Below are 20462 nucleotides of genomic sequence, written 5' to 3'. Positions count from 1 at the left end.
ACAGGTGAAGGGATATCAGGAATCTCTCTCTCTCTCTCTCTCTCTCTCTCTCTCTCTCTCTCTCTCTCTCTCTCTCTCTCTCTCTCTCTCTCATCCAGATGCTTCTAGTATACACCTGCATTACCACAAGTAGATGTTATGTGATCCTCATGAACTAGGGAAAGAATATATGCAGAGACTCAAGGCGATGCTCAAGTCAAAACTCAGCGCTGGAAATATGATAAAAGTCATAAACACATGGACAGTGCCAGTAATCATATACAGCGCAGGAATAGTGGAATGGACGAAGGCAGAACTTTGCAGCATAGACCAGAAAACGAGGAAACATATGACAATACACAAAGCACTACACCCAAGAGCAAATACAGACAGACTATACATAACACGAAAGGAAGGAGGGAGGGGACTACTAAGCATAGAGGACTGCGTCAACATCGAGAACAAAGCACTGGGGCAATATCTAAAAACCAGTGAAGATGGGTGGCTCAAGAGTGCATGGGAAGAAGGACTGATAAAAGTAGATGAAGACCCAGAAATATACAGAGACAGGAGAATGACAAACAGAACAGAGGAACGGCACAACAAACCAATGCATGAACAATACATGAGACAGACTAAAGAACTAGCCAGCGATGACACATGGCAATGGCTACTGAGGGAAGAGCTCAAGAAGGAAACTGAAGGAATGATAACAGCAGCATAAGATTAGGCCCTAAGAACCAGTTATGTTCAAAGAACGATAGATGGAAATAACATCTCTCCCATATGTAGGAAGTGCAATACGATAAATGAAACCATAAACCACATAGCAAGTGAATGTCCGGCACTTGCACAGAACCAGTACAAAAGAGGCATGATTCAGTAGCAAAAGCCCTCCACTGGAGCCTGAGCAAGAAACACCAGCTACCTTGCAGTAATGAGTGGTAGGAGCACCAACCTGAAGGAGTGATAGAAAATGATCAGGCAAAGATCCTCTGGGACTATGGTATCAGAATAGATAGGATGATACGTGCAAATAGACCAGACATGACGTTGCATGACAAAATCAAGAAGAAAGTATCACTAATTGATGTCACAATCTTATGACACCAGAGTTGAAGAGAAAGAAAGGGGAAAAAATGGATAAGTATCAAGACCTGAAAATAGAAATAAGAAGGATATGGGATATGCCAGTGGAAATTGTACCCATAATCATAGGAACACTAGGCATGATCCCAAGATCCTTGAAAAGGAATCTGGAAAAACTAGAGGCTGAAGTATCTCCAGGACTCATGCAGAAGAGTGTGATCCTAGAAACGGCGCACATAAGAAAGTGATGGACTCCTAAGTTGGCAGGATGCAACCTGGAACCCCACACTACAAATACCACCCAGTCAAACTGGAGGACTGTGATAGACAATGAAAAAAAAAAAAAATAATAGTAGCAATAATAATAATAATAATATTAGTGAAGTTCACTAATATTTACCACACATCCTTATGTCGCAGTTCACGGACTCAATAAGATGCTAAGAAAGCTAACGAAGAATACAATGTCATATGTAGTACCTAAAAATAGATAAAACCTGAGAGTAAAGAAATGTGGAGAGGAAAAGAAAAAGAAATAAAGAAAGGACTGATACATATATAAATCAACAAGGCGAATAAAAAGATTAACTGGTGCACATAAATTTGAAGTAGTATTACAGCCATTTAGATTAGAAACACCAACACCCACAGTACAGTCAAGAACAGTCCTCAGTTTTACAATACAAATAAAATTAAATATTTTTAGTACGGTACTTTCATAGGAAAGATAAACTGATGCTTTTAAAGTTCTCTTTAAAAGTATAACATGGGAAAGATGGTCACTTCAAGATGTCCCTTGAAAGTGGTCATAACCACAATCATCCTTCTTTGTAAAACAATTTCAGGATAGGACAACCGTCCTGAACAGCTGCATTTAAACTTTTGGATGCTTTTTTTATGTCAATACCAAAATAACAATATGAAATGAAAAATATTGACATGGATCAAGTTCACTAAGACATGCTAACTTGTTAATTTAGCGTCCTACTTAATGAAGCTAAGTTTTAGTACATTTACAGATACACTAATGAGAAGAGAGAATATTTTACCTTGCTCCAGCAACACATTATGGCCAACATCACCACTTGTCACCTCAGAAAGATGGATCATCGAATCCTGAAAACATAGATGAAAAAGAAATGATGAATATTTCTCCTTACATTCCTTTGGTCATTGCTTAAAGTTTAAACAAAAAATAATTTCCATTGGGTATCCAATGCTTCATTATGCTAAGACAATCTACCTTTCCTGAACTTCAACTTGATTTACTTTATTTTCCCTTACACTGTATCTACACACTATAAGAGGATTAATAGTTGACTTGTTTAAGTAACTCATCTGATAAAGAGGAAATTCATAACCCCATGAACAATTATAGTACTGCATGTACTTTCACATTAATGTCATACTTTCTTTATTTTTGTTTTCACAATATCGAAAACTCCATTTGGAACACACAGTTTTGGAGAGTTATTAAAACTACTTTTTTGCTGATGCAGCAGCATTTTCTGGCCAACCATACCTACCTGAGCCAACACTCAACAAAGATTACTTTTCTATACTCTTTAATAAAATAGGAAAAGCCCTATAAAAATCTATAAACCATGAATAACGCCTAACGTCTCGTAGCACATTTACAGAAAAAAATGCGTACATAAGTAATACAAAAATTTCTTGACTCTCAAAGCCAAGATGACAAAACAACCGAAATTCATGTAGCCATCAGAGCATATTTGTAAGCAAAACTATCTCATACCTGGGACAGTGACTCTGGGTGCCATACTTTCAAGGGATTGGCAGTTTTAAACAAAAAACAGCCCACCAACAATATGGATTATTTTCATGTTAAATTACCGCTAACCTCATATAGCTTATGTTCACTTATATTAGTTTGACCAACTTCTGCAATTAAGACATGCTAATTGCTGAAAAGAAATAACAAAAATAACTCACAGCACACTAAAATTCTTTTTTACCACCTCTTTCTGATATAATCAAATGCTCATTCTGGCACTGGAATAATAGGAATTATATGAAATAAACAAATGAATGAATGTATAAGTGGGTATTAGCCAGTGCTCCTACTTCCAAAACTAATGATATTGATATCAAACTGTATCTGCATTACAAAATGTAAACAATGTATAACCTTTGAATTCAAAGATAAACAAGTATTTAAATTTGTTAAAGGTCTTCTTTTGAGATGGTATTATATTGGACCAATTGGCACTCCACATAACATTTCACCTAGGAATTAAAGAATGGATGTACCTGATATCCTTATGTCGAGACTGAAAGAACTCTTGTATTAAGGTTCCCAGGACAATTACTTTAGTTGGCAAATGCTTCACAGTCGAAGGACTTGATGGTCATATCATTAGATGATTGTCACAAACTATCAAATGGCATACAGAAAGGCTTGTGTATTATTGACAACAATGACATGTATTTCTGTCTCGTATCTAACAAATAACATTCAGTATCTAAACCTTTAGCAATCTTATGTTACAGAACTGATTTTGGGGTGAATTTAAAGATGACATTAATCTCCCTGCCTGCCACCTTACTGAAACACTGAGAAATAGCTACTTCTCAGGTGTCTAAGGCTGATAGATTGATGGAGTGTAAGTTACCTGGCATTAAAAATCCCACAAACACTGATGTCAAAATAATATATTTCAAATATTATCAATAAAAAATAAATAAGAAAGGCTTGTGAGGTACTGCCTCATAAAATGTATATTAGAATTATAGATACAAAATTCCTAAGAGCATACATTAGACAAATTACCGAATCATAATTACATTAAGAATGACAAAGAAATAAGAATGATATTTTTTTAACGAAGACCAGCTTACGAAGTGGCAGATCATGCTATTGATCTCCCTTCAGGAGATCCTTTAGTCTTACCACAGAGACGAGAGTTCTCTGGCGTGGCATTTAAAGATCTGCCCTGTTGCCAATTTTACAAAAACAACAACTGACCCATATTGACAGACCTTTGAATGTTTTTGAGACAAACCACGAGGCTATAATTATATATTATAGAGGCTTTTCATTCCCAGGTACTTTAATCTCCTTCCTACTCTGCTTTTCTCTTGATCTCTCTCTTCTGTTTAAATCTTACAGCTGTCCGAGAGAGAGCTTTTTTATGGGATAACATAGGCCCTCCATTCGCCTTTTGCTCTAGAAAATACCTATTTATTTTGTATATGATTGCCTTTTCTCGGCTGTGAAGTTGATGTCTATCCATGGCTGTGAGATGACCAGGAAAGTCACTCCACGCTTCAGTCAGGCCAAAACTTTGTTGCTATATCGTATTCAAGCAATATTCAGTCATTTTCTTATCTATTATTTTGTCAGAGAGAGAGAGAGAACTGTCTGTATACGATTGTTTATTTTCTCACCCGTCAAACTTACTCTGTTAGGCTTTATTTCATATTTCCTTGCTCACCAATTTATTCTATACCTACGACATTAAGAAATCAAGATATTTGTAGAGAGAACTGCCTCCAGAATTGTACAGTGACCACCAAAAATGCCCCCTGGAGAGAATCTAAGCGGCTTATCCGTGGATTTAAACGCACGTCGAACTGTTTGAAATAGTGGCAATAGCACCAAAATGAGATGCCATGTTGATAGAAAATTTGACTCCGTTTCTTGTTATTGCATAAAAAAACTTTATCAATCGTGAACCTATGTAATTGATTTAGAATTGTAACGGAAAAGATGATATTTGATATCCGCAATGGGAGAAATGGTTTTATCTCTCTGTTGTTATTAATCTGGCAGGTATGCGGAGATTAAACACACGTGAGAGGATCCAAACAGCCCCGCCAGAGAGCTCTGGTAATTTTGGAAATACTATAGTCGCGGGTCCCCACCCCCCCTCGCCTACCAGCCTGACCCCACTACCAGTGTCAGGCCAAGAGCCAGCCCGAAGTTCCTGACCACAACAATAGCTCGTCCCCTGGTGCAGTCTTGCATCCCATGACCGAGTTGGTCCTTGCAACCTGCGAACCTCTCTCACCTACAACCACTGTCCCAGGAAGACAAGACTCTGGTGGATGACCCTTTTCAAGAAGTTCTGTTTAAACTGTTCACCGATGTGGAAGTTCTGCCACAAAAGCTAGCAAGAATAGTTAGCACCACCACTGTCCAGGTTGTCACAGCAGCCAAGGCAGTAGCCAGAACAGTACCTGTTTTGCCAGTTGACTTAGAACTCCTACATTTCTTAGTTGATATGAATCACGGTGATGTGATAAAAATTCATAATATGGCTACGTAAGGCAAACGTTCGACTTTGTTAACATGGCAGAGGGGGTTGGATATCGATTCTAATTACAAATACCTGAGTTCGACTGTGATTTGTAAGGTCGGAATCGGATCAACTTAAACCTCACCTGTTGACCGAGTCGGTAATGTCACTGAATTCCTGATTTATCCTCTGTCCGCTGGTTCGAATCAGGGAGAGGATGAAATAATCATCAAATAAAAAATTCCCCTTTGGTTTGCATATATGAAAATATATTAATTCCGAAGTAGAGCAAATTGGATGTTAAAGGAGTTTTGTAGCTAAATGCATGTATATGAATCACGGTGATGTGCTAAAAATTCATAATATGACTACGTGTGGCAGAGGGAGTTGGATATCGATTCTAATTACAAACACCTTATACCTCACTTGTAGGCCGAGTCGGTAATATCACTGAAGTCCTGATTTCTTCTCTCACTGATTCGAATTCATGAGAGGCCGAAATTAATATCAACTAAAAAATTCCGATGTAGAATGAATTAGATATTAAAGGACATTTGTAGCTTTTGGGAATATTTTCTCTCTTATGCAATTCCTACTGAAGTCAATGGCATTCTCTGTCTCTTTATTGAGAGTCAGTTAGTGTATACCTCTTTTCCTCTACCAGTAAGTTTCCTAGGAATAAGGGAAATTCATTTGGGATTCTTTACATTTAATTTTTTTGTATTAGTCGCTTCTCAAGGGTAACTTTCTCAGGACTGGATTACAAGTTGCCCTTGAGAGATGACAAAACAGTCCGTCGACTAATAAAAAGGAAAATTAAATGGAAAGGATCCTGAATGAATTCTCCTTATTCTTAAGAAGCTTACCAGTAGAGAAAAAGAAGCATTAAAGACTAATTGAGAGTCTAGATAAGAGGATATATATATATATATATATATATATATATATATATATATATATATATATATATATATAGTATATATATATATATATATATATATATATAACATACATATATATATATATATATATATATATATATATATATATATATATAATATATATTATATATATAGTATTATATATATAAATCAGCGTGAAGGTGGACCATGGAAATTCTTTATTTCCTACATTTTGTAATAACTATATTACATCCCTAGAGAATCTGTTAAATAATACATAAAATTACTTTAAAAATTACTCTAACATTCAATAACATTCACAAATTGCAACACAGAATAAAGAAAAACACACACAAACGAAAACAAGACCAAAGACCACTAACCAACCTTACACAAAGAAGACAGAATAACAATGCATAAATAAAAGTTAACTCGGGTACAGTTGTGTGGAGGAGGTCTGGGTATTTAACTGGGGAACCAGTTGTTTAATAAATAATGATAACTTGTTTGGCCTATGACACAGAAATCACTTCTTTCGATATATGTTTTGCAAGTTTTTGAGTCATTTCTTATGTTAGAATGTTCGGGATTGGAGAGCCTACAGCCAGTACAGAAACTTAATCCTTGATGAGAGTCAATTCTGACCCGCAGTAACCTCCTCGTGGATCCAACATATGTCCCAGAGTTACACTAGCATCACTAACGCCTTTAATCTTGATGTTTAGTCTCAACTGCATTCTTGTCTTCTGATAAAGTAATTACAAGTGTCTATATACCGCTTTTGTTGCTAAAAGAGTTCTGTGGGCACAGCTTTCAGAGGCCCCCTACTCAGTTGCTGCGCAAATGTTCAAGTTTTCTAAGAATGAGCAATATAGGTGGTGTTGATCAGTTCTACAGCACCATTTCTGGGCTCAGTTCGTGTCGCTGCGTGAAATAATCCTTAAGTTCATTATTTCTAAGGTAAATGAAGCTAACATATACCAGAGAAAAACAAAATCAGGAAGATGTCAGAATAACTGACTCGCTCACCTTAAATAAAAAGAGGGTGTCGGTATGGTATCTGGGGCGAGTGAGACCACTACCACGAACCTCTTGCCATTTAGAACTCTCCTACACCAAACTCCCCTTCCTGAGAGGGCCGATCCATAGGCAGGGACGGCAACTACTACTACTACGCCCCGCACCACGCCGACTGCCGTGCCTCTGGTGGTCATCCTTTTCGTTAGCCGACTAGGAGTAACACGTGCCATCTTTTGCTCTGTGTTTTTGTGCTATTTCCTTTGGATTTATCTCCACCATGGAACGCGCAGCTATCGCCGCAGCTAAGTTAAGTAACCCGAAAGGTCTGGATTTAGTTTTGTCAGTCAGGGGCCCTTATTTACCGTTTTTTAGGTCCAAAATAAGGCCGCCTGGTCTGGCGCATGGCGGCCAGCGGCTCGCCTCGTGTCTGGTTAGATTTCCCGGTCCTCTATACCGAGAAATCTTCCATTGTTTTTACCTTTCATGGGTTTTTTATCACGTGCTACTCTAGTTCTCATTATCTTTTACATCGTTTGTAGGGATTTCATTGCCTATACCTTAGATCTCGTTCATGTAGGTGCCTGAGTGATTGATTATTTATATTTTCCTGGTCCAGCATCCTGGCTATTGCCCTCTATCTACGTATCGACTAAGGCTAGCTTTTGAGCAGTTGGCTGTCTTCTTCGGAGCCAGCCTACTCCTCCTGGACATATCTTTCTCTTTCACTCATGTTTTCCCTCTCTCTCTCTGTATTACGATGTAAAAGTTTTTATTTATTTGTTATATTGTTGTTGGGTTAGCTTTTAGGGCGACCAGTCCCTAGGCGGTTTTGTTGCATTAGATCTTAATCTACAGTTTTGTTGCTTTATCGCCCCGTGGTCCTTCGGGCTCACGTGGTCGCCGGCCCAGTCGGTTGTGTTGCTTTATCGCCTCTTGGTCCACCTGCGATCGCGTGGTGCCTCTGGTCGCCCTAGTCCCAGTCCCCTCCCCTCCCTCCAGACGGAAAGGGGGGGTCTGTCCTGGCTCGCTTACGGTCGCTATGGCAACCATCCGAGCTCTTCTCCCCCCTCCCCCTAGCCAAGGGGGTCACGGGAGTTTAGGACAGCTGTAAGCACTGGTGACCGCATGTCTTTTCCCGGGCTCTGGAAGAGCTCCAGCGTGGTCGGGGGTTGGGGTTGGCCACCCCCCCCCTCCGGTCGCTTCGGGTCTTCTCTGGCGTGCCTTGGGTCTGATTTCTCTCCCTCCTCATATGCTTTACCCCTCCGCCAGCGGACGGAGCACCTGCTCACTATCCGGGTGTACCTTCGGTTGTCGGGAGGGGGTAGCTGGCTCTGCCAGCTACCGGAGTGGATGTGATTTCAGTTGGTCATAGAAGCTTTCCCTATCTTATGAACCCCCCTTTGTCTTCCGGCGGAGCGCTTGCTTGCTATCCGGGCGCTCCTCTAGTTGTCGGGTGGGGGGGGGGGGGTCTGGTTGTACGGCTGAGCTACACGCTCCACTTTAGTGTAACTTTACTAGTCTAAGTATAGGGCATCCTCTCCCGTTCTCCGGCATGGTATACTACTCCTCGAAACTCATTATGGGTATATAAAAACATCTGGTTGAATCATACTCACCCCTCCGGTGTACACCGGACTTCCCAACCAGCGTCTTAGGTCATAGGCCTTCTTCCACAAGGAGTTCAGGGGTGGATTATGCCCAATAATTTTAGACTACTCCAACATGAAACGGAGTATCACAGTAGCCCTGTGAGTGTATAACGTTGATACTTATGTATCTTTCCCCTTACAGGCTACTAACTGTCAGGAGGCGGGGTGTAATGCCGTCCTCCAAGACCCCTGTGGGCATGAGGTCTGCAGGACTCACGCTCTGTGCGCTACCCGCCACAACGAGATGGTAGTATGGCATCACGAGGCTTGTACCATTTGCTACGAGCTGGTGAGCCAATTTTTGGACGGGGTAAGTATATATCGGTGTCAAGTTTGCTCCTTTCATGACATATATACTTTCACATATCTTAGCTTTAAGTTAATTATGGTCATATTCAATTTTGGTAATGATCCGTCCTCGGGGCTTCGTTGTAAGGACTACAATGACCCTCTTTTCCAGGCTGCCGCTGTTAAGGAAGTCGCGTCGGCTACCCTGAAGGCCTGGGTAGGTGGCTTCGGAAGGAACGCCGCCAAAGGACAGCCCTATATACTTGACAAGAAGCTGGCTGTCCAGATCTTCCCGGGCAGGAAGTCGACGGGGTATGTGGACCCCGCCGCGGCAGCTCCTACAATTGCTTCCATCCAACAGCAAGTGGAACAAGCCTTGATCAAGGGAGGAGGCCAAGACATCGTGGCGAAAGTAGCCACACTTGATCTTAACCCTCTTACTCCGATTGGATGTATTAAACGTCGAGTCAAAATGTCTCCCGTATGCCGATTGGACATATCATACGTCGGCTCAAAAAAGTTTTTTTAAAAATTCGCGGAAAAATACTTATAGGCCTACCAGCCAAAAACTTTTGAATCACGCGCCTTGGGGGGTGCTGGGAGTTCACAGATCAAGGCGTTGTTTTGTTTACAATCGCTACGCAGGCGCGCAAGCGCGAATTTCTTTCTTATCGCACTAAAAAGTATCAGTGACACATCTCAAAAATTATTTTGTCACTTTGACATAATTTTTGCACCATTTTAAATTATCCTTTACATGAAGTATTATATATGAAAATGTGCGCAATTTCATGTAAAATACAACAAAAAATACTGATGGTTGTAGCTTTTATCAGTTTTGAAATATTTTCATATAAATAACGATAAGTGCAAAAATTTCAACCTTTGGTCAACTTTGACTCTACCGAAATGGTCGAGAAACGCAATTGTAAGCTAAAATTCTTATATTATAGTAATATTCAATCATTTGCCTTCCTTTTGCAATAAATTGGACGTCTCTAGCACAATATTTCGTTTTATGGTGAATTTATGAAAAAACTTTTTCCTTACGTTTGTGCGATAACTCTTCCGATAAATTTTTTCGTGCGATTTCCTAATGTTTGCACCCTTTTAGATTTGCTGTTACATAAAGTTTTATATATGGAAATGTGCGAAATTTCATGCACAATACAACAAAAAACAACCCATGGTTGTAGCTTTTATCAATTTCGAAATATTTTCATATAAATAACGTTAAGTGCAAAAATTTCAACTTCCGGTCGGTTTTTAACTTTTAACTTTGACTCTACCGAAATGGTCGAAAAAACGCAATTGTAAGCTAAAACTCTTATATTCTAGTAATATTCAATCATTTACCTTCATTTTGCAACAACTTGGAAGTCTCTAGCACAATATTTCGATTTATGGTGAATTTATGAAAAAAAAAATTTTCCTTACGTCCCCGCGGTAACTCTTCCGAAAAAATCAGAATTTTTTTGTGCGATTGTCGAAATGTTTGCACCATTTAAAATTAGCGGTTACATAAAGTTTTATATATGAAAATGTGCACAATTTCATGTAGAATACAATTAAAAATGATTGAAGGTTGTAGCTTTTCTCTTTTTTCGAAATATTTGCATATAAATCACGATAAATAGAAAAAAAACCACGTTCGGTCAAATTTGACTCTACCGAAATAGTTGAAAAACACAATTGTAAGCTAAAACTCTTACGGCCTAGTAATATTCCGTCATTTTTCTTAGTTTTGAAACAAATTTGAAGTCTCTAGAACAATATTGTGATTTATGGTGAATTTTTGAAAAATATATTTACCTTCACTCCGCGCGCCGATTCGCGGCCGCAAGTCTCCGAAATAAGTACATCGCATTATCCTAATATTTGCTCCTTTTCATATTAGCCTTTTTATAGAGTTTCATATATCAAAATGTGCGCAAATTCATGAAAAATACAATAAAAATAATTGAAGGTTGTAGCTTTTTCCATCTCCGAAATATGTGCATATAAAAAAATATATACGAGGTCCATTCAAAAAGTATCCGACCTTGGTTCATAAAAGGACAAATAATTCACCAATCAGCAAATTAGTTTTGTGGGAGTTGACAGCACTCTTACAGTGCATGCGTGTAAATTTTAAAAGCTCTTGTGTGTGGCGGTACCCACCTGTGAGGGCTAGAGTGCAGACGTCCAGCACAAGCTCGTCGGATTATTGTCCTTACACAACATGTCGGAGCGCATCGAGCAGTGCTACTGCATTAAGTTCTGCTACAAGCTTGGTGATACACAAGTGCAAATTATTCAGAAGATTCAGCAAGCCTTTGGCGATGAAACCATGAGAATAACACAGATAAAGGAGTGGTATAATCGCTTCAAGCAAGGACAAATCTCAGTTGAGAGCAAGCAAACGGTCAGGCAGGTCATCCACAGCAGAAACGAAGAATTCGTTGAAAATGTTCGTCGAATAGTGGAGGACGACCGTCGTATAACCATCAAAGAAATTACTGAAGAAGTAGAAATAAGCATAGGATCAGTTCACACAATTTTAACGGAAGATTTGGCCATGCGACGAGTGTCTGCTAAATTCGTTCCCAAGTTGCTGGTGGAACAGCAGAAACAACTCCGCCTGGAAATTGCACAAGGCCTGCTTGACTGTGTTAACAGTGACTCTGACTTCATGAAGACTATCATCACTGGTGATGAGACATGGGTGTACTATCCAGACATGGCACCTTGTGACTTCTGGCTGTTCCCTAAACTGAAAACAACCTTAGGGAAGCATTTTGAGTCGAGAGAGGAAATTATGAGAAAAACGACAGCAGAGCTTTACAGCATCCCAATGTCAACATTCCACAGATGTTACCAGCAGTGGTAGCACCGGTGGGAAAAGTGTGTGCACTCCCAAGGGGAGTACTTTGAATGTGATTGAATAAAATAATTTTAAATGTGCAATTTTTTTTCTTTATGGACCAAGGTCGGATACTTTTTGAATGGACCTCGTATATAAAAATTTCGACATTCGGTCAAATTTAACTCGTCCGAAATGGTCAAAATCTGCAATTCTAATCTAAAACTCTTACAGTATCGTAATACTCAATCATTTGTCTTAATTTTGAAACAAATTGGAAGTCTCTAGAACAATATTTAGAATTACGGTGAATTTTTGAAAATAACATTTTTTTACGTCCGCGTGTTACGAATTCGCACATTATTTTGTGGTAATATTTTTCCGGTGTTGCTTTTATTGTTTTACTATGTATTATATATCAAAATGATTGCAATTTAGTGTACAATACAACGAAAAAAAAAGTAACTCGTTAGCTTTGACTGTTTTTTGCACAGCGTGATTTGAATACAATTATCTATGAATTTTTTTTTTTCGCTACCATATATCGCATTATTTACATATGATAATGATATTATTTTTCATTTTTGATGATTGCATACTAAACTTCAGGCAATGACAAAAAAATGAGCCAAAAATGAACTCTTAATCTTCAAAACTAAGCACGCTGTGATTTTTTGTAAAAAATATTTTTTCCGCTTCCGCGCTCACTCCAAACCGGCGCCGGCATACGGGAGAGGTTTTGATTTTTAGGGCTTCGGCGTAAGAGGGTTAATATAGAGCCAATGACGGTAGGTGCGGAGGATTTACTAGTTGAGGTAGGTTTGTTGGGCGCCCAAGGGCTTCCCTTGGTTGATTCTGGATCTTCATCACCTGTTCCTTCATCATCTTCTTTTCAGGGCTTTACGGGATCGGAGATCCCTGCTAGTACACCTGCTGCATCTGTGACCCCCAAGGTAAAGGGGCACAGGGAGCAGAAGACCCTTCAGAAGACGTCGTCCAAAAAGACGTTGTCGTCTTCTACTTCTCGTAAGCCTCCGGCTTCCCTTCCCGGAGCAGAGAAAGTGAAGTCGTCTTCGTCTTCTCATTCCAAAGGGTCAAGAGGCAAGTCCTCTAAGGAGAAGGCCCATACTCCTGTCGAGTCTGTACCTTCTCCCGCTGCTGCCGGAACTCCTCCGGTGACTCCTGCCGGGGTCGTGGTACCTGGTACCTTCGATCCTGCTGCATTTTCGGCAGGAATGATGCAGCATGTAGGTGATTTGGTCGGGTCTCTCAGTACGAGAGTTGAGCAGATGTTTGCTCAACTCTCTACCACTCTTAACCAGTCGGGACAATCCATTCAGAACCTGACTGAACGAGTGTCCAACCAGGAGAATCGCCTAGCAGGCCTGAACCAGGCACCTCAGGCCGACCTCCCGGTAGCAGGAGCTGGCCTTGCCCAGCTGCCGGACTATGACACCCTCCCTGCCTTCTCTATGAGTAATCCTTGGAGGGTAGCAGCTTATGCTCCCTTCAAGGATGGCATGATTTCCATTCCGGAATGTGGAACTCGAAGGATCGAGGACTTCGAGTTCCACCCAGCCGACTTACAGCCTCCTTTCATGGGATATGCGAGGCTGACGGAGACAGCCTTAAATAGGGAAGATAAAATCCCAAAAGAAACGGTGTTGTATAGCCGGGACCACGCTCAGAGAGAGTGGTTGCATTGCTTGGAGGAATGGGACTGCACTAATACCAGACTCCAAGCATTCAAGAGCCCGTTTACTATCTTTGCCACAGAGGAGGAGGCGTCACTCCCCTTTACGACGAAGATAGCAGAGGTCACAATGCAGGCGGGCATGAAGGATGAACCCCTTCCACAACTAAGGGAATCGGACCCTACGTCCCCTCTCTTCCCTGCTTTTGGTGATTTGTGGGAGAACCTACCGGCCACTTTTACGGTAGGTAAACTCAAACCGGACTGTGCCATGGAACAGTTCGGGGAGAGGTTACCCAGATTACCAGACAACCTCATTCAGGCAGAGTTTGAGGCAAGAACCAGGCTAGGCAGAACCCTCAACACCCTGGTTATGACTGAAGTGGCTGCTTTGACGTACGGCACGGAGCCTCTTTTTAAGCTTCTAGCCAAGTCGCAAACCCAGACAGTCCAAGCGGACTTGTACGGGTTTATAGTGGCAAGAAGGAACTGCCGGAAGCACGTCCTTCAGGAAGCAACGATTCGGCACGAGCCAAACAAGTTGCTTTCCTCCAACATCTGGGGGGCGGACCTCTTCCCGGAATCGGCAGTTAATGAGGTCCAACACGAGGCGACGAGGCTTAACCAGAGCCTCAGAGCTCGTTGGGGTCTCTCGGCTAAGAGGAAACCTGAGAACTCTTCCTCCTCTAGCAAAAAGCTGAAGAAGACAAAAAGGTTCCAGCCATACCAGAAGCAGCAACAGCAACACTTCGTACAAGCTGTTCTGGTTGCTCAGACAGGACAATCGGCAGCACCAAAAGAACAGAGCCAACCGATTCTCCTGCTGTCCCCACAAGGTCAGCCCTCGACCTCTTACGCTGTTTCCCCGGCATTCAACCAGGTGTTTGAAAGCCAAGCCTTCCAAACCTTCAACAGGTTTGCTAGGGGAAGCAGGGCTAGAGGTGCCTTTCGGCAATGAGGCGCAGGAAGAGCTACCAACAGGGGTAAGCACTTCCGTGGAGGACGCGGAGCTCATTCCACACAACAGCAGTGAGATCTCCCGAGTAGGAGGGAGGCTGTTCCTCTTCCGGCACAGGTGGGGGTTCAGCAAATGGGCACAGAGCATTGTGTCCAAAGGACTGGGTTGGAGTTGGATCGAAGGTCCCCCTCCACCCAAGTCATTCCATCAGTTACCATCAAAGGAATTGGCAGATTACGCTGAGGAGCTCCTTCAGAAAGGAGTAGTGTCGAGAGTCAAGCACTTAAAGTTTCAAGGACGCTTATTCAGCGCGCCAAAGAAAGGCTCATCAAAAAGAAGAATAATCTTAGACTTGTCCCGGCTAAACTTATTCATTCGTTGCGACAAGTTCAAAATGCTGACCATCTCGCAGGTGCGGACCTTACTTCCCCGTGGGGCTGTCACCACCTCTATCGATCTTACAGACGCATACTATCATATCCCAATCGCGAGACACTTTCGCCCATACCTAGGCTTCAAGCTGGGAGACCAGGCATTCTCTTTCAAAGTGATGCCCTTCGGGCTGAATGTAGCCCCCAGGGTATTCACGAAAATAGCGGAAGTAGTGGTACAACAACTGAGATCACAAGGGATAATGGTAGTAGCGTACCTCGACAATTGGCTGATTTGGGCGCCAACCGTCAAGGAATGCCTCAGAGCCACAAACAAGGTACTTCAATTTCTGGAGCACCTAGGGTTCCAAATAAACAGGACAACGTCCAGGCTCACTCCGGAGTCGCGTTTCCAATGGCTCGGCATTCATTGGGACTTAACCTCTCACAATCTGTCAATTCCTGTGGACAAGAGGAAAGAAATAGCCAGGTCAGTAAGGCAATTCCTCAAGAACAAACGGGCGTCAAGGAGAAACCAAGAAAGGATCCTAGGTTCTCTCCAGTTTGCGTCAGTTACAGATGTTCTGCTGAAAGCAAGACTCAAAGACATAAACCGAGTTTGGCGCTCAAGAGCAAATGCCAAATCTCGGGACAAGTTGTCAGTGATCCCGCAGATTCTTCGAAATCATCTCCGTCCATGGGCGGAGACAAAGAACCTGTCCAAGTCAGTTCCTCTCCAATATCCTCCTCCAGCTTTGATCATCCACACAGACGCCTCGCTAAGCGGATGGGGAGGATACTCTCAGTTCAAAAAAGTTCAAGGAACTTGGTCACCTCAGTTCCGCCAGCTCCACATAAACGTATTGGAGACTATGGCAGTATTTCTCACTCTGAAGAGGCTCCTTCCACCAAAGAATTCTCATATAAAACTGGTATTGGACAGCGCAGTAGTAGTACACTGCATCAACAGGGGAGGATCCAAATCAAAACATGTGAACCATGTTATGATAGCCATTTTCTCTCTGGCGAACAAGTACAAATGGCATCTATCCTCCACCCACCTGGCGGGAGTATGGAATGTGATAGCAGACGCCTTGTCTCGATCAGTTCCTCTAGAATCAGAGTGGTCCCTGGACAACAGGTCGTTCCAGTGGATACGCCGGAGTGTCCCGGGTCTCCAAGTAGATCTTTTCGCCTTTCAAGCGAACCACAAGCTCCCTTGCTAAGTGGCCCCCAACCTGGACCCTCTGGCTTATGCCACAGATGCCTTGTCCATAGATTGGAATCAGTGGAAGAAGATGTACATCTTTCCTCCAGTGAATCTTCTATTGAAAGTACTGAACAAACTCAGGACTTTCAAGGGACAAGTAGCCCTAGTAGCCCCCAACTGGCCAAAGAGCAACTGGTACCCTCTGATTCTGGAATTGGGTCTTCGACCTCGACGGATTCCCAATCCCATACTATCTCAGATAGTACAAATGAGGACTGTGTTCGCTTCCTCAGGAATTCTCAAAACCCTAACTTTATGGACTTCATGAAGTTTGCGGCTAAAAAAGATGCAGATATCGATCCCCAGAATATTCTTTTCTTAGAATCAGATAAGAGGGAGACAAATGCCACAACCATGACAGTAAATTCAGCTATATCCTTGTTCAGATCCTTATTCGAAAAAGGATTAGCAGCTAGTACTATTACCACTAATAAATCAGCTTTAAATAAAATCTTTCAGCTGGGCTTTCAAATAGACTTAACAGACTCTTACTTTACGTCTATTCCCAAAGCTTGTGCTAGACTTAGACCTTCTGAAAGGCCTAGTTCAGTATCATGGTTTTTGAATGATGTCCTCAAACTGGCTTCAGATACTGACAACTCTTCTTGTTCATTCATAATGCTACTAAGAAAGACGCTATTCTTGCTAAGTTTGGCCTCAGGGGCCAGAATTTCAGAACTGTCGGCTCTATCCAGGGATGCGGGTCACGTAGAATTCCTCCCTTCAGAAGTTTTACTGTCCCCGGATCGTAGTTTTCTAGCAAAAAATGAGGATCCTTTAGCGAGATGGGCCCCTTGGAAAGTCATCCCTCTCCCCCAAGACCCTTCTCTTTGTCCAGTGATGACCTTACGAGCCTTTCTGTCTAGGACATCCTCTAGATCCTCGGGTCCTCTCTTTATGAGAGAAAAAGGTGGCACTATATCAGTAAAGGTATCAGGCAGCAGATCCTTTACTTCATTAAACAAGCAAATCCTGAATCATTCCCAAAAGCCCATGATATCAGGGCAGTAGCCACCTCTATTAATTATTCCCAGCATATGAACTTTGACGATTTAAAGAAATATACTGGCTGGAAATCGCCGACAGTTTTTAAGTGTCATTATCTAAAGTCCTTGGAATCTTTAAAATTTCCAGCAGTGGCAGCGGGAAACATAGTTTCCCCTGACACTGCACAGTAGTCGTAGTTGAAGATCCAGATCTCCTTTCTACCTGCCTCAACTAATATTTCACCTAACCTACCGTTATGCTCTATACAGTCCTTTAGCCTTAGCTGCTTATGATTATGATTATGGTGGTGTGTCCCTTATTTTTTTTTTTTTTTGCTGTAATTTATGAATTGTCCATTTGGTGCTGCTACCCTTATTTTTATGCTAGGGTAGAACACCTATTGATTTACTATAACTTTTAGAGAATAATTTTTATCTAGTGAGTAATTCCCCATGTAAACATTTAACTCACTATCCTAGATAAGTTATCAATACTATTATAAGTTTAATCTTAAGTTAACTATAAGTCCACTATTTTTATGTTAAGTTAACTTTCTGTATGATAACTTGTAAGTTCTCAATATTATATTATTTGTTTTATTTCATAGTTTCATTGAGACCTTCCTCTTTGTTTTACAATCTTGTGCTATTTCTCTGGTACTATTTCACGCAGCGACACGAACTGAGCCCAGAAAAGGGATTTTGACGAGGGAAAAATCTATTTCTGGGCGAGGGTTCGTGTCGCACAGTGAAATCCCCCCCTGTGTCCCGCCCTGCAACCCAAGATTGGCATCTAACTACAAGGATGACCACCAGAGGTGCGGCAGTCGGCGTGGTGCGGGGCGTAGTAGTAGTAGTTGCTGTCCCTGCCTATGGATCGGCCCTCTCAGGAAGGGGATTTTGGTGTAGGAGAGTTCTAAATGGCAAGAGGTTCGTGGTAGTGGTCTCACTCACCCCAGATACCATGCCGACACCCTCTTTTTATTTAAGGTGAGTGAGTCAGTTATTCTGACATCTTCCTGATTTTGTTTTTCTCTGGTATATGTTAGCTTTATTTACCTTAGAAATAATGAACTTAAGGATTATTTCACTGGGCGACACGAACCCTCGCCCAGAAATAGATTTTTCCTTCGTCAAAATCCCTTTTATTAACTCTACATCATCATCAAGAGACTATTTTTGTGATTAATCTCCATCATATTTTGGGCATTTCGTTTTTCTCAACTATGCACTGTAGTCTTCAAGTAATTTGGTTTATAATTGGAGAGTAGTTACTTTTGAATTTGCCATGCAACCCCTACCAAGTAAAGCACAGTGCACATGTATCCATATACTGGAATAGGGGTAACCAATAAAAAATCAAAATAAATGTCCAGTGGTAACCAATACAAAAGCAAAATACATATAAGTATAAGAGCATAACAGAACAAAAATAAAGAAACAGAAAAATAACAGACAACAGGTAGAAGTGCACTTGAACAAAATACAAACGCAAAATAAAGGCGTCTTGCCTACACTTAAACAGGTGAGCAGTAGGAGCCTGACAACCCAAAGTGCTAACAATGAGCTTCTGAGGGAGCTTATCCCAATCTACATTTAGATCTGGAGGTACACTACATCATTAACTACAGTCTTTTTTAAACTTTTATATATGTATTTACCAGTCCAAGAGCTTAGCCAATCAGACTTAGTAATTTTGTGCAAAAACTGTAATAAAGGAAAATACTTACCTCTAAGTTATCCACAACAACAGCCTCAGCCTTGGAACATACTGAGAGTGAGGATGTTAGATGGGTAGAAAGTGGTGATGGCATTTGTGAGAGGGAGTGAGATGTAAAGTTGCTTGTCTGAGACACTAAAGATGTTACAGGTTGACTAGAAGCAGCTTCTCCACTGGGAACCACTACAGCTGTTTGCACTAGGGCACTTAACTTTGATGCAAAATCGTCATTTTTAGTATCTGAAATATAATTCAATAAAATAAAGTTCAAGCCTATACTTTTCATTAAACAGCATATTTAATATAACAACATATCTTGACAAAATTATTCCAAGCAATTAAATCAAATCCATTTGAACATACTAAATGTAACCTGAATGCAACTAAATCATCCTATGTCATCACAAAGTCAAACCATTTTTTTTCCGATTTACAGCCTTGAACGAAGGAATATGAGATTCTGGATGTATTGGAACTTGGAGATATGCACCCTTGAGGTCCACTGACACCATCCAGTCGTGTTTTTGGATAGACCTCAGCACTGACTGAGTCGTGTCCATGTGAAACTTCATGGAAACTATGAAGCGCTTCAAGCCTGAAAGGTCTATAATGGGCCTCCAAGAACCGTCAGACTTGGAGGTTATGAAGATCCGACTGTAAAACCCCGGAGTGGGGGGAGCTAGTTCTAATGCTCCCTTGTCCCACAACAAATGAATCTCCATCGCCAAAGCCATCCCTTTGATGGAAGATGGGGAATAGCTTGCAAGAAAACCTATGGGAATTGGATAGTGGAGGGGCACAATGGAAAGGGATCTTGTACCCGACTCTTTAGACCTCCACCACCCAACTCTACACACCCCACTTCTCCCAGATTGTTACGAAGGGGGACAAGCAACCTCCTACTGGTGTCGACGAGGGTAGTGACTCCTATCTCCGAAAACTTCTTCCCGGAAGAGGGCTTTGTGGAGGCAGACGATGGTTTGGAAGAGAACCTGGCTATCTGTGGAGACTTAACCAGAGAAGAGGACCTGGAGTGCTTACTTGGCGAAGACATACTCGCACCTTTAGGTGACCTAGTACTTTGAGCGGCCACACGAATCATAGCTTATTGAGATTCCACTACCGATGAGGGAAATGAAATTTACCATGGAGGAGAAATCCTCCTCCTTGAAGAGACTGTCACAGAGTGCAAAAGGAGCCCTGGACAGAACCTACTTATGAATCTCAGGGAAATGAGGGGGGAAATGGCTCAGGTAAAGGTCTCTCCTCTTCTTACCAACAAAGGTAGTGCAGCTCGCTGAGACATTAGCCTGATGAGCTAACCCCATCAATAACGATGTAATCAGGTTGTCAAAGAGACCTGGATCCGAAGGGGTATACCCATCCTGCTTTAAGAACCCATGAGGCCCAAAAGCATCCACATAGTATGGGAGAGA

At 41.6% G+C, this 20462-nt stretch overlaps 1 protein-coding gene across 12 annotated transcripts in view; it reads right to left on the bottom strand.

The window, feature by feature from the left end:
- LOC135201365 (cyclin-D-binding Myb-like transcription factor 1) overlaps positions 1 to 20462 on the bottom strand; it is a 389369-nt gene that overhangs the window by 14994 nt on the left and 353913 nt on the right. For all 12 annotated transcript variants that reach the window (XM_064230280.1, XM_064230311.1, XM_064230254.1 and 9 more), the window contains 2 exons: positions 19037 to 19266; positions 2118 to 2184 (listed from right to left, as the gene is read on the bottom strand). In XM_064230280.1, the coding sequence (XP_064086350.1) occupies positions 2118 to 2184; positions 19037 to 19266 (297 nt within the window). The remainder of the gene's footprint in view (positions 1 to 2117; positions 2185 to 19036; positions 19267 to 20462) is intronic.

The sequence above is a fragment of the Macrobrachium nipponense genome, chromosome 23 (genome assembly GCF_015104395.2).
Source record: "Macrobrachium nipponense isolate FS-2020 chromosome 23, ASM1510439v2, whole genome shotgun sequence".
Taxonomy (NCBI): Eukaryota; Metazoa; Arthropoda; class Malacostraca; order Decapoda; family Palaemonidae; genus Macrobrachium; species Macrobrachium nipponense.
This window is presented reverse-complemented; position numbering and strand designations above follow the sequence as displayed.